Raw genomic sequence first — 13173 nt, 5'->3', positions numbered from 1 at the left:
TTTTTCGACGGGAACCACCGAGATTACCCGAGATTGCCCGAGATTGCCCGAGAATAGGCGCAGTGGCGAGCACCTCCTCGACGGCCTCGCGCCGGAAGATTGCCGTCTGGTGGAGCGCCTAATCTCGGTGAACCTCGGTGAACCTCGGGTCATCTCGGGTCAACGAGGTGGTGCCCGTCTGGTGGAGCGCCGGGATCTCGACGAACCGCCCCGCCGCCATCTGCTCGGGCGAGAGGAGAGAGTTTTGCCTGCGTCATGACCGCACGACCCAAGGTCAGGTCGCAGCGGCGCCGCAAGCGCCCGCCCCGGCGGTTCACTCGCAGGTCGGAGAAGAAGGGACGGTGCAACAAGGTACGGTGCCGTGTCGTCAGGGCACCGCGTGGATGGAAGGGCTGCGAGTACAGGGACTGAGGCGGAGCACGGTCGAGTTGGCCTCTCGAATGCTAGTCGGCATACAAGCAGTCTGTATCCGCATCTCGGGGGCCTTGCCACGCGACGTACTGCTCCATGCCCGGCCTCGGCCACCCAACCAGCTCTGCCTGGCAGCTGACGGCATCCCACGTAGGCTGGGCCTGCAGCGCGGCCAGCATCCGCGCGAACGCGTCCGCCGGCCGCCGCTCGTCGTCCGACTCCATCTGCGCGAGGAGAGGCGCGCGGGCATGCGCCAGCGCGAGCGACATGGCGGCGCCTTGCCCGCGGTTGGCACCGTCGCGGTAGCGCAGCACGCGCAGCCGGTGCTCGGGGCGGCTCGCGGCGGCGACCTCAGCCGCGCTCAGCGGCCGCTGGTCCACTCCCGGCTGCGCCGCGTCGAACGACGGGTGGTCCTCCGTCTCGGGCGCTCGCAGCGGCTGCAGCAGCGCGGGGTTCGAGGCGGGCGCGGCGCCGCCAGCGGTGGAGAGCTCGTCGGTCGCGCGCGCGCCGAGCTCGTTGGCGAGGGCGAGGAGGAAGCCGAGCGAGCCGTCGTCACCGCCGTCAAAGGCTGCGAGGACCTCGAGGCTCGCACCGCCAGGAAGCTGCTGCTTGAGCATGTCCCGGAGCGCGACCGTCAGCCACGGCATCGCATTGTACACCGGGAGGATGACGCTCAGCGCGACTCGTGGGGGTTCGGAACTCATGTATGTACACCGCGCATATCGTAGGGAGGCGACGCTGGGCGGGGGCCCCAAGCGTTGAATTCTTTTGCGTACGTACGTCTGCAATCAGTCTTCGCGTGCCGCCTGTCGTTCGCTCGGGCGCCTTGGGCGTCGGGGTGGCGAGCAGGGGACGCAGCTCTGAGCGACGCGTGCCGGATGGAGTCCGGCCGCGGGTGACTAGGGAAGTTCGCTCAGGATGTGTGGCAGCCGCCCCGTTGGCTGAGTGTCTTGTCTTGTGGTTCTGTGTGTCGCTCCTGTGTGACCGTCATCGCCCGTCCTGCGTCCACCCATACCGCGTTGGTGTCCCAGTCGTTGGTCGGACTGTGTTGGTGAACCTTCTTTTCTAGACCGGAAGGATTGAGAGCAGCCTCGCTCTCAATCCTAGAAGTCGAAGGATTGTGAGCAGCACTCCTCGCAATCGTAGCATCTCTGTGCGATTGCTAGCACCCACGCTCGCAATCCTACATCTTCTAGGACTAAGAGCAGCTCCGCTCCCAAGGTGACTGGTGACGCCTACGACTACTACCAGCGCGCTCGCAATCCGAGCAAAGTCTAGGATTGCGAGCAGCACTGCTCGCAATCCTAGCAACATGCCTCCGATTGCGAGCAGTAGCGCTCGCAATCCTACATCTTGTAGGACTATGAGCGGCGGCGCTCACAATCGTACCCAAGATCCGAGGATTGCTAGCAGCTGCCCTCATAGTTGCAGACTAAGTCTCGAATATGGCTCGTAGCTTAGTTAGGCTCAAATAGACGAAAACAAACGTGGTGATGATGGACGCTTATTTGCTTGCATAGATAGCCATTAATTAAATACAGTCAGTGATGTATCACGGTGCCGCCAATACGCGCCAATGGATTCGGAGTACCGGTCTTGGCAACCTCCGCTGTTGTTGTTGAAGGCAAGGTGTCGTCTGCATTCACTCCCCCAGCCTCTCGCTCTCATGCATGGAGCATGCGTTTGGTGGATGGTAAAGGCCCCATCGCATAGGCCTGGGTGCTGGAAAAGGCGCGCAGGCGGCGCTCGCAGGTTGTCGCAAGTTCTTGGCTAGCTTGTTGATTTGTTATTGAGTTTGTGGGGGGGCGTGAACATCTTAAGTTATAATCCTAGCTTGCCAGGAAAAGGGTTGTTTATTTGTTTGACCTGCTCGCCTGTGCCGAATTACTCGCGCGAGGCATATGGATACCTCAGCTAGTGCTTGGGCACGAACGCCAGCGCGGCATGGAGACCTCAGTATGCCGTTCCGGTCGCGGCGCGGGCGGCGGGCACGAACGCCAGCGCCGTGGGCTGCACCAGTCCAATGGAGGGGCGCGTGCCGGTCGCCGGGTCCATGTACGCTTCGTACCGCAGCGCACCTGTATGGGGCGTGTCGTGTGACACGGACATGCCCACAGGACGAAAGGCGTGCCTTCGGGTGCCGCAGCGAGAGCTCCGTAGGCGCCTTCGAGCAGCTCGCGCGGCGGGCGCAAGCAGTACGGCTGCGCGGCGGCGGCGGCGGGGGCCTTGCAGTCGAGTGCGAAGGCGAAGGCGAAGAGGCGCGGCTCGGCTCGACCGAGGAAGTGGCTGGCGGAGCCGCGGAGCCGCTCCGGCGTGACGGCGACGGCGGTGCCTGCCCGAGGCCGCAGGAGAGGGAGCGAATCACAGGGGAAGGAGGCTAGGAGGGAGAGGGGGCCCCTTCCATTCATTCGGGGACCGTGTGCCGGCTCGACCCCGCTAAGCGGTGCCTGCGAGCAGGTCTGCGGAGGCGGCGTTGCCCATCGCGACGTGGTCCACGCCTGTCATGGATCCGGGGACGCAAGGTCAGGTGCGGTGAGAGGTGGTGTCTGAGCTCTGCTCACCGATCGCCACGACGAGCGGCGTCGCGGCACTCACCGGCAGGTTGCGGTCGGAGAGGGAGTAGCGCGCCTGCTCTCAAATGGCGCGGGCGGCATATGAGGCAGCGTGATGAATGGAGCTGCGCGCCCCTCGGGCCGCCAATGGGCTAACCCTCGCGGGCCTGGCCATGGGTTGGGAGTGCGTCGAAGCGCGTCCACAATGGAGCGTCCGAGGGACAGCGTCGAGGTGCAGAGCCGAGGATGGCTTCACCATATCGCGCTCAGCTTCTCTCGGCGCGATGTCGCACGGGCCTCCCGCGCAGCTGCATCTCGGCCATCTCTCGCTCTCGGCTGGATCTCGGCTGGATCTCGGCTATCTCTCGCGCGTCGGAGACGGTGCCGAGGCAGCCGCCGCGGGGGTGCAGCCGCCACGGCGCGTAGCGTGGGTCGGTGAGGCATCGCCACTTGTCGAGCTCGACCGCGGTGAAGCCGACCTGCGATTGGCAAGCGGGCACGGCCAGTCACCCACTGAGGTGCTACTCCCCAGCCCCGACGTTGGTGAAGCCGACGCGACCTCGGCCGCCAGCGTGAGGTTGGCGGCGGCAGCCATTCGAACGACTGCGGCGCGCAGCTCCACCAGTGGGGCCGCCATGCCGGCCTAGGGGGGAGGGAGCAACCTGCATGCAAACGATCGGACCCGGCACCCCGCCCAAGGCCAAGCATGCCCGCCTCGTTGCCAAGGCCCGTCGCCGCGCGCGGCTCCGTGGCCGGCGGCAACGGGCGGAACAGAGCAGCGGCACGAGGCGAGACGCGCATCACGGGGAAACGATTCGCGACGTACTCGCGCACCGCCCGCGCGTTCGTGTCGCGCACCTACTCGCGGCTGGCGGCGCGAATCGACGCCGGCACGCGCACGATCTCCGCCCGCGATCGCGCGTCTGCGCGCGTGCACACGCAGCAGCGACTGAAAGAGGTCGGGCCGTTCGACGAGCGGCTCGAAGGGAGAACCGCGCGCAAAGTGGAGGGTGGTGTTCGTGCCTATAGAGCAAACTCGCACACGGGTAGATGCGATGGACAGACCTGTCCCTACCAGATACGGTGTGTGCGCGTGTGTGTGTGTGTGTGCGTGTGTCTAGGAGGAACTCAGATCTCAGTCAGAACGGCGTGTGCAAAGCGAGTTGGATATGCGTGCCGTTCAGCGTGACGACGCGGACATCCGTCTGCGCGGGCGCAACGCGCTCCATGGCGGAGGCAACCGCTGCGGCGGTGGCGGCGTCCGCCGTCGTGACCAAGATCAGGCTCCGGTTGAAGGGAGAGAAGCCGGTGTCCCCAGCTTTCCGGTGGTCCGACGTTAGTGTCGCCGCATTGATCAACGTGCTGATCGGCGCGCCCTGCCCTTGGTTCCACTCCATCACTGGCCACGAGAGCCGCTCCGACACGTACGTTTCCCACGAAAAGTAGGTGGACTCCCGCTCCGGCGGAGTGCAGAGCATCGAAACCACCGCGTCGCGGGACTTCAACGCATACTGCCCGTCCCGCATGTAATGTTTCCGAGAGTGCGTGTCGCCCTCTCCCCACGGCCCGAGGAGCGCCTGTGCGTACAGCGACGACGGGTTCGCTCCGGCCGCCGACATGTTTGACGAGAAGCCGAGCTCGAACGGGCCTCCAGTCCCGGTCCGTGCGATTTCAAAAGCCGCCTCGAGAAGCGGCGTGGCGGCATCGAACGTGGCCGAGTGCCTTGTCGGGTCGCAGCCGTGTGCGAAGAGAGTCAGCATTGGAGGAAGGGTGGAGGCGAGGGATGGAGGCGGAGGCTGACAGTGGGATGAAGGCGGACAAGGTGACCTCTATTGTAAAGTTATTTTTTTAATTTTTTTCTTTTTGAGAGCGCCTTCGTTGTTAATAGTACAAACCCAATGATCCTCTGCGAGCGGTCCTTCGTTGCAGTCGCACACACGCACACGCCACGCCGCACTTTCCTATTTCCACACGACACTGGGCACGGGACAGGCGCGCACTGGCACTAACACAGGTTAAAGTAGAAAACATATACCGCAAAGAGATATCCCACTGCTGCTCCAGTGGTTTTTTCATACTCATGCCTCAGTCGAAGACACAACGACCCCTGGAATTGCGACTGTGTGATTATAGAGGGAGACGCGAGAGCGGCCGCCAGCTTGGCGTGCCAGCGGAAGCGGCGAGGCCACAAGGGCGGCCGAGAGCGGCGAGAGGAGGGCGAGCGAAGCGCCGCCATCGATGTCCTCACGTGTCTGAATCCGGGAGTGGAATTTTGGGTGGAACATTCTCGGCTGTCTTTTCTTTCTTTCTTTCTGGTTGGTCCCTTGGAGTGTCTGTTTTCTTTCTTTCTCTTTGTTTGGATTTCTTCAGAAAGAAAATTACATCGCTTTCTTCCACCACTGGCACTGCTTGACCTTGAGGTCCAAACATGGCACCACTCAGCCGTCAGCCCTACTCGCTCACATGCTCACCGCACCGCCCCCCCATCGAGCCGCCCCGCGCGAGCTGGCTTCAACAAGCTCCTGTAGTGCATCTACGCCGCTAAACGCCCGGCCGTACAGAGCCCCCGATACCTCACCGCCCCAGCTCCCACGCCTCGACCTTCTTCGGCAGCAGCTGGTTCGAAAAGTCCTCTCCGTGGCCCAGGCAGCCGCGATTGCCCTGGCCCCACGCGAAGAGGGCTCCGTCGGCGGTGCGGGCGAGGCTGTGGCGCTCTCCAGCGGACACAACGACGACGCGCTGCCCAGTGAAGGCCTCGATCTTCTTTGGCAGCAGCTGGCGCTGCTCGTCGCCGTGGCCCACCTGGCCTAAATATCCACTGCCCCAGCTCCAGACGGCGCCGTCGGCGGTGATGGCGAGGCTGTGGTAGAGTCCAGCCGACACAGCGACGACGCGCTGGTTAGCCAAGGCCTCAATCTTCTTAGGCAGCAGCTGGTTCTGCTCGTCGCCGTGGCCCAGCCGGCCAAAGGCTCCATTGCCCCAGCTCCAGATGCTGCCGTCGGCGGTGAGGGCGAGGCTGTGACCATCTCCAGCCGAGACAGCGACGACGCGCTGGCCAGCAAAGGTCTCGAGCTTCTTGGGCAGCAGCTGGTCCTGCTGGTCGCCGTGGCCACCGCCCCAGCTCCAGAGGGCGCCGTCGGCGGTGGTGGCGAAGCTGTGGCTGCCTCCAACCGACGCGGCGACGACGCGCTGTCCAGCAAAGGCCTCGAGCTTCTTGGGCTGCCACTGCTCCTGCGAATCGCCGTGGCCTAGCCTGCCAGAGGCTCCACTGCCCCAGCTCCAGATGCTGCCGCCGGCGGTGAGGGCGAGGCTGTGGTATCCTCCAGCCGACACGCTCACGGCGCGCTCGCCGCCCAGCGGAGAAGGGAGGCGTGTCGGCGCGTTGAGCCGCGTCACGCCCTCGCCGTGGCCAAGGAGGCATGGGATGTGATCCGGCGCAGAGCCACACGAAGAGAGCCGCCCCTCGCCGTCAATGAAGACGCTGTGCCGTTCGCCTGCGGCCACCCTCGCCGGCGGGTTGGACTCGCTCAGCAGCGCAGAATAGCACAGCCACCGCACAGCGCAGCTCTCACCCTCTGGCTGCGCCGGCAGCTCGAAGCCGCGCCCTTGCGCCCACAAGCGGATGCCCTGCTCCGCGAGCGAGTGAAAGAGGTGGGAGACGGCCGCGACGCGAGCGGTGTCGACGGGGCTGTCGCAGCGAGAGAGGGCGCGCTCGAGGAGCTCCCTGGGGAGATCGAGCAAGCGGACGGGCGGCGGCGTGTCTGGCGAGGGCGTGGCGGTGGAGGCGGAGGCGAGGCGGCGCGAGCTGCGGCGCGGCGGGGTGGACATCGCGAGGAAAAGAATTTGGCTTGCCACGCTTGGAGCGGGATTTTGTCGTGCCAGCGTCTGTGAGAAGGCGCGATTGGATTTTGTGAGAGAGGCTTGTATCTTAAGAATTCTCACTTCCACGCTCACCCTCCACAATGACCTTGAGCTTTGTGCTGGATCAATCTTTCCTGCCTTTTCTTCTCCAGTCATCTTGTCCCGCGTCCAAATACATATCGTTTGTCAAGCCCGGACTGCACCAGCGCGGTGTCGGAGGATTGTTTTGACCAGTACTCACCCCCAGCATGAGCATGCTAGCCTCTCAGTACATGCACTCTCTCTTCCTCACCCCGCCCCCTTCCCATTCCGCAGCCTCGAGTCCGGAGCCCACCACCCATGCCACCACCACGCCTCTCGCGCTTTGCAGCACTCTGCCTCGCTGTGGCGCGCCGGCAGTGCTAACATGCTAATCCGCATCCCGCTGTTGCTCTGCTGCAGCCTCCAGTCGCGGTGCGGCCTCCGCACTCTCGGCGTTCGCCTCTCGCCCTGCTGCAGCATCCGTGCCCATCTCTGGCAGCCGTTCGCCGAGCGCCTCCTCAAAGCATGCGAGAACCTCGTCGCTCTGAAGGCAAGTCACGAGGACGTCGTCAACCGCGCGGAGGCTCCCCCGCAGGGCCGCCGTCCGTCGGTCAAGGTCTCGTATTTGTTCTGGCAGCGTCGGCGCCGGCCTGCTCCCACGCTGGCCACGCACAGCATGCTGCGCTTCGCGAGCAATCGCGTAACGGGAGGCTCGCTGGCTTTTTGTGGCTTTTTGGACGGCTTTTTTGGATTCTCCCGCCCTCCCACTCCTCTCTTGGATTTTTTCTTTCTTTTCTGGGGGGGCGGGCCCTAAATAAAAGAAACACGCGGAATTTCGGCGTATTTGTGGGCACCAAGTTGGCTCATCAAAGCCACAGAGTGATGGCTGGCAGGACTGGCTTCGACATCGACGGCATCCGCGAGGACAGCAGCGACGAGGAGAACGAAGACGTGTGGGACGCGCATCAGGTCCCGCTGCCAGCGGCGATTCTCGTTCCACGAGCGACTCTTGCTCCGCTAGTGTGTGCGCCTCTCTCACCACGACCCTCTCACTCATGCCTTCAGATCGTCTCTGGGCTGTTCCTCGGCGGCATGCGACCTGTGCGATCCCGCCTTTCCCCGAGAGGGTGAAACCTCATGCGCGGCGATGTCATACCGACATGCCTAGCGGCGGGGGCTCCAGCACCTCCGGCACCGGCAAGACGCAGAGCCACACACGAAGCAACGCGGACGGGCTCGAGCGGAAGCGGAAGCGCCACCGGCCGTCGAAGCGCCGCGCATCGAGAACGGCGCGGAAGAAGATGAGGATGCAGAAGAGGCAGTGCAGGCCGTACGCGGCGCCGAGGTGCCAAAAGGCGTGGCCGATGGCACGAAAGCCGTCGGGCATGGCGTCGCAGCCCTGCTCGACGAGGTTCCAGCAGACGAAGCCGAAGAGATACGACGCCACCCCGACCCAGAGGTACACGCGTGCCGCGCCCAGCAGCGCCCATTCGGAAGCAGGCGCAGGCGAGTCCTTCTGGTCGCCGCTGGAAAGCCCCCCCGACTCGTCCGATGTGGCGGTCGAGACCAGGTGCGAGCCCGTGGGGTGGATCATGTGCGGCATGCCGCAGTGTAGCATCGCCGCCGCGGTGAGCACCATCGAGAGGATCGGTAGGTTGAAGAATAGCACAAAGACCTGTCCGCCGGGGATCACAAGCAGCCCGTTAAACGGCGTGACCCTTGTCATGCCGAGCGGCGTCATGACCGCGCAGACGAGCAGCCAGACGCACCCGATGCAGACGGTGCGTAGCGACGGCCCGGCGGACGCGCAGCACGAGCACCAACGTGGCCACACGAGCTCGACCAGCGTCTCGAACCACAGAGCAGCACCAAGATTCACCGCTAGGATCATGCTCGCGCCATCCCAGAAGGCGAAGTAGACGTTGTGGGTGATGTGATTCATCATCGATGTGATGCCGTTGAGCAGGATCAGGATGTTCAGATAGCGGGCCACCGGGATCGAGTGTCTGGCGGTGAACAGCTCGTACCCACCGAGAAAAATGATGAATGCCGCCGTCGCCGCCGCACCTGGCTCAAGCTTGCCGGGACGCTCGCCCACGAATGGCGGCTCTTCGGGCCATGGGCCGGTGCGGTTTGAGAGCGCCAAGACGGACTCGCAGAAGCCGCCCGAGCGGGTCGAACGCAGCCATTCAGTGCCGGTTCTGTTCATCGCCCTGGCGGGTCGGTGGTTAGGGCGTCTCGCGAGGAGCTGTGGCACAGCAAAGCCGATGGACTCCAAAGCGAGCGCCCCGGTGGGTCTTCTTTTTCTTCCTCGATCTCGAGGTTCTCGAGGTGGATATCCTTTGGCCGCGTTGGGTAGCGAGGATTGGTGTAACCCGAGCCACGGAGGCGTGTTTTCTGGCGGCCGACCGTCAGTGCACGGAGTTGCCACTTCTCTTCCTATTGGAGAGCCTTTTTTCGCGGCACGGCACTTCATGCGGAGGCCTTGGCCGCTTTGTGTATCTCGAGACCTCGAGCCGCCCACTTTCTTTTCGCGGGCAATGCATCGCTGAGCAGGAGAGTGTACATCGAGGCACACGCACGCACTCCCGAGATGACGGACCGCCTCTCCCCACACGCGTACGTGCTGGCCTTTGTCGTCACACATCTTTGTTGTTTGGCGTCAGCAGCGAAGGCAAAAACGACCGCACCCCTCGGTCGCTTTCTTGTCGGCGTGCCCCCCGTGTAGCCTGGCGTTTCCGTCTCCCCTTCCCCGAGTTCAATTTGTATCTACCATTTTTTTGCGTGCTTTTATTAAAGAACAGAAAGTAAATAAAGATCCAAAAAGAAAGAATTTAAACAACAGAACTCTCTCTCACAGCACACAGGCTCGACACAGGTGCGAACTGGCGCGTGCTAGTACTATCACCGGCACACCACCGGAGCCGCCTAAGCGACTCCGTTAAGAACGGCAATGCACTTAGCACCGTGCACAATGCCGCTGTCCCCGCACGCTAGCTCGTTCACCGTCTGCCACGCCACGGCGGTGTGGAGGACGACAGACAAACGCTGCATCTGCAGCCCGTGCCAGTTCTTGGAAAAGAAAGAAAGAAAGCAGACAAGCCAAGGGAGGGATGGGAATAAAGATCCAGAAAGAAAGAAAGAAAACAGACAACCCAAGGGAGGGATGGGAGGACGGCACGCCGCCACCACACAGGGATTTTAAGGAGAGGTGTGTGGTGCGCTAGCCGTCGCCCACCCTAGGGAGTCTGCCTCTTCCTATCTCTCTTCGCAGGGGAGACCGCGACACCGGTGACGGAGCGCAGTTGGGAGTGTCTTCGGCTCACGCCAGGGCGCTCGTTGCTCCTCCGTCTCTTTGTATCTTCCATACTGCGTTTATCAGAAGACGTATGGTTCTTGCACTTGTGCAAGATTGGGCGTCTTCTGCCGCAGTCCCTTTGATGGGAGGCCCCAGGGTGGGGGCCACCTCGAACCCCGGCCAGGGATTCGAGCGGAGGGTGCCCCGGATTCATCTATCCGTTGGGCCCCGGCACCTATTTTAGAACTGATCACTTTGCGCAGCAACCGTCGGCCGCCGCTTTTTAGCTGGACGGCGGTACGCTGCGCCGTCGCTCTGTCGTGCACGCTCTCGTGCCTCGTTGTTGTGACCCACCCTGTCCCACCCGTGTGTGATCAGTGTCTACGGAGGGAGTGTCTTCGGCTCACGCCAGGGCGCTCGTTGCTCCTCCGTCTCTTTGTATCTTCCATACTGCGTTTATCAGAAGACCGCCCCACTCTCGTCGTTCTCTCCCTTGTCACTTCCTCCTCTGTCGCGTCGTTCTCGGAATAAAGATCCAAGGACGAGGGGGGAAATTCTTTTCGACGTTCGCACCTGTGTCGAGCCTGTGTGCTGTGAGAGAGAGTTGTTTTGTTTAAATTCTTTTCGACTACTTTTAACGGGTGCCGCGCTGCGGCCCGCCGACGCCGCGGTTGAATTTGCGGCCCGCAGCCGCGCAGGGAGAGCAATCACGACTTCTGAAGACCGCCTCGTGCCGGGGAGGAAGATGTCTGCCCACAAGAGCGCGCCGAGTGGTCTCGTGGCCTACAACTCCCTCAACGAGGAGTCACCGACAGCGTCCGAGCGGCCGCTGTCAGTGCGCTCACGGACAAAGCTGACAGTGGTGCACCCCCCTGTCGTGATCAAGAGCGTAGACGAGGAGGGCAACGCGATCCCGCCGTCCACCATCAAGGGTTCCATCAAGATGCTCACCGGCAACAAGCTCTACTATGGCCTCATCTTGGTGCCATTTGCGTGCTTCACACAAGAATTGGGGCTGGATGACGCGCAGACCTTCATCCTCGCTGCCGCCGCGATCCTTCCTCTGGCGGGATTGCTCGGCGAGGCGACCGAGCAGGTAGCCTTCCACACCAATGAGACGGTTGGGGGCTTGCTCAATGCCACCTTTGGCAACGCGACTGAGCTGATCGTGTGCTATTTTGCGCTCCAGCGAGGCTTGCTGCTGGTGGTGCAGGTGTCGCTGCTCGGATCAATCCTGTCAAACACGCTGCTGGTACTCGGCTGCTCCATGGTCGCCGCTGGCATCCGCCAGATGCAGTCCAAGTTCAATCTGGTCGCCGCGCAGTCCAACACGACCTTGCTGCAGATCGCCATCCTCGGCCTTGTCGTGCCGACGGCGATGGAGTCGACGGGACAGTTCGCGGAGCACTCGCCGAACGACCTGACGCTCGCACGAGGCATCTCAATCGTCCTGCTCATACTCTACGTGCTCTACGTCTATTTTCAGGCGCGGCCTTCCATCCTCCCTCGCCCTGCGCCGTCACCAACTAACCCTCCCGCCCGTCCTTCTCTCGTGGCGCAGCTCTTTTCGCACGCGGCGCTGTTTGAGGACACGTCCGGCGAGGACGAGGACGAGGAGCCGGAGGAGGCGCGTCGCCTTTGTGTGTCCCTCAGTCCAAGCCGCCTTCTTCAGGCCCGGCTCATCCTCCGCTCCGCTGCCACGGCAGGTGCTGCTACCGATGAGCGGGGCGATCGCGTGGCTGGCCTTCGCAACAGTGCTGATCGCCTTTCTCTCCGAGAAGCTCACCGGCGCTATCGAAGGCACCACTGCGACATATGGCATTTCTGAGACCTTTGTAAGTTTCGTCATCATCCCCATCGTCGGCAATGCAGCGGAGCACTCGACTGCCATCGTCATGGCCTGGAAGGGCAAGATGGATCTCGCCTTTGGAGTCGCGCTCGGCTCGTCGACGCAGATCGCACTCTTCGTCGTCCCGCTCATGGTGATAATTGGCTGGGCCATTGACCAGCCATTGACCCTAGTCTTTGGCGTGTACGAGACGATAATCACCTTTCTTTCCGTGCTCATCGTCTCGCACATCGTTAGTGACGGCGAGACCAACTGGTTGGAAGGCACGATGCTGCTCTTCACCTATTTCATTATCTGCTTCGCCTTCTTCTTCTATCATCACCAAGAGGCGCTTCCCGATGACCACCCCATGAAGCACGCCTAGACGCCCTCCGGGGCGTTCGTAATGGCCGCCGGAGGGGCTGACCAAAAAGCTCAGTGCAGGCCTGCAGCAGGGCCGAACAGCAGGCTGGCGAGCAAGGGGGCCTTGATCACTCTGTAAACGCCGTGGAGGGAGCAGGGAGGAGAGTGAGAGTCCATTGAACAAGCAGCCATGCGAGTCATTTGGGAGGGGAGGAGGTTTATGGGCGGGGGGGGGGGGGGAGGCGCAACAGTGACGCTCGACGACGCACACGTCGGGGCGTTCGTCGGGCTCGGGGCACCCCACGTCCCCGAGTCCGCAGTCGTCGCACGGGCGCCGGCGCATGGGCAGTCGGCACGCAGCTTGCACTGCGGCAGGTGCACCGCAATCGCACCTCAAAGCAGGCAGCACATATCAGAAAATATGTCATTTTAACAGTGTAGCTCTCCACCTTACTTTACACAGTGCCACAACGTCAAGTCTCCCGCCAGTGTCAGAGTGTGTGATCGCGCACAAGAAGACCGTCGGCCGCCGGCCCGGCAAAAAGCACAAGCGCGAGAGAGCACGCGATCGCGTGCGACGACCTCCCCCCACCCGCCCCGCCCCGCCCCGCCCCCTTCCCCCTTCCCCCCATCCCAAACGAGCCCATGCAAGTCTGCTCGGGAGCGCCCTTTTTTTGACTGATCGCGCGAAGTGTTGGTCCTTGGTGTATGCAGCGGAGCCGTGGACGCCGAAACCGCCGGAGCCTCCCTTCAGGCTCTCAGGCGTGGGGCGGGCCATGCACCTGGGCGGGGGCGGCGGGTCGGGCGCGCGCGTGAGGGGGGGGGGGGCGAGGGGGCGG

At 63.0% G+C, this 13173-nt stretch overlaps 5 protein-coding genes across 5 annotated transcripts in view; 1 reads left to right on the top strand and 4 right to left on the bottom strand.

Moving 5' to 3' along the window:
- Window positions 1-443: 443 nt before the first annotated feature.
- On the bottom strand, window positions 444-1115 carry EMIHUDRAFT_236372 (hypothetical protein; the record flags this gene model as incomplete). The annotated part of the gene is made up of 1 exon (XM_005779205.1): window positions 444-1115. One exon carries the CDS (start codon window positions 1113-1115, stop codon window positions 444-446), a length of 672 nt encoding a protein of 223 aa, XP_005779262.1.
- Window positions 1116-2212: 1097 nt separating this feature from the next.
- Window positions 2213-4770, bottom strand: EMIHUDRAFT_443338 (hypothetical protein). The gene is made up of 9 exons (XM_005779204.1): window positions 4141-4770; window positions 3895-3986; window positions 3678-3821; window positions 3523-3606; window positions 3335-3442; window positions 2973-3039; window positions 2859-2909; window positions 2519-2743; window positions 2213-2489 (listed from the first exon to the last, which is right to left on the bottom strand). The coding sequence occupies exons 1-9, from the start codon at window positions 4721-4723 to the stop codon at window positions 2365-2367; spliced, it is 1479 nt and encodes a 492-aa protein (XP_005779261.1). The 5' UTR covers window positions 4724-4770; the 3' UTR covers window positions 2213-2364.
- Window positions 4771-7995: 3225 nt separating this feature from the next.
- Window positions 7996-9054, bottom strand: EMIHUDRAFT_114892 (hypothetical protein; the record flags this gene model as incomplete). The annotated part of the gene is made up of 1 exon (XM_005779203.1): window positions 7996-9054. The coding sequence occupies one exon, from the start codon at window positions 9052-9054 to the stop codon at window positions 7996-7998; it is 1059 nt and encodes a 352-aa protein (XP_005779260.1).
- Window positions 9055-11086: 2032 nt separating this feature from the next.
- CAX2-2 (H+/Ca2+ exchanger) lies at window positions 11087-12356 on the top strand (the record flags this gene model as incomplete). Its single annotated transcript, XM_005779202.1, has 2 exons — window positions 11087-11661; window positions 11816-12356. The coding sequence occupies 2 exons, from the start codon at window positions 11087-11089 to the stop codon at window positions 12354-12356; spliced, it is 1116 nt and encodes a 371-aa protein (XP_005779259.1).
- Window positions 12357-13084: 728 nt separating this feature from the next.
- EMIHUDRAFT_114890 (hypothetical protein) overlaps window positions 13085-13173 on the bottom strand; it is a gene marked incomplete at both ends in the record, with an annotated part of 2048 nt that continues 1959 nt past the window's right edge. Inside the window, one exon of the mRNA XM_005779201.1 lies at window positions 13085-13116. Coding sequence (XP_005779258.1) covers window positions 13085-13116 — 32 coding nt within the window. The remainder of the gene's footprint in view (window positions 13117-13173) is intronic.

The sequence above is a fragment of the Emiliania huxleyi genome (assembly GCF_000372725.1).
Source record: "Emiliania huxleyi CCMP1516 unplaced genomic scaffold EMIHUscaffold_234, whole genome shotgun sequence".
NCBI lineage: Eukaryota > Haptophyta > Isochrysidales > Noelaerhabdaceae > Emiliania > Emiliania huxleyi.
This window is presented reverse-complemented; position numbering and strand designations above follow the sequence as displayed.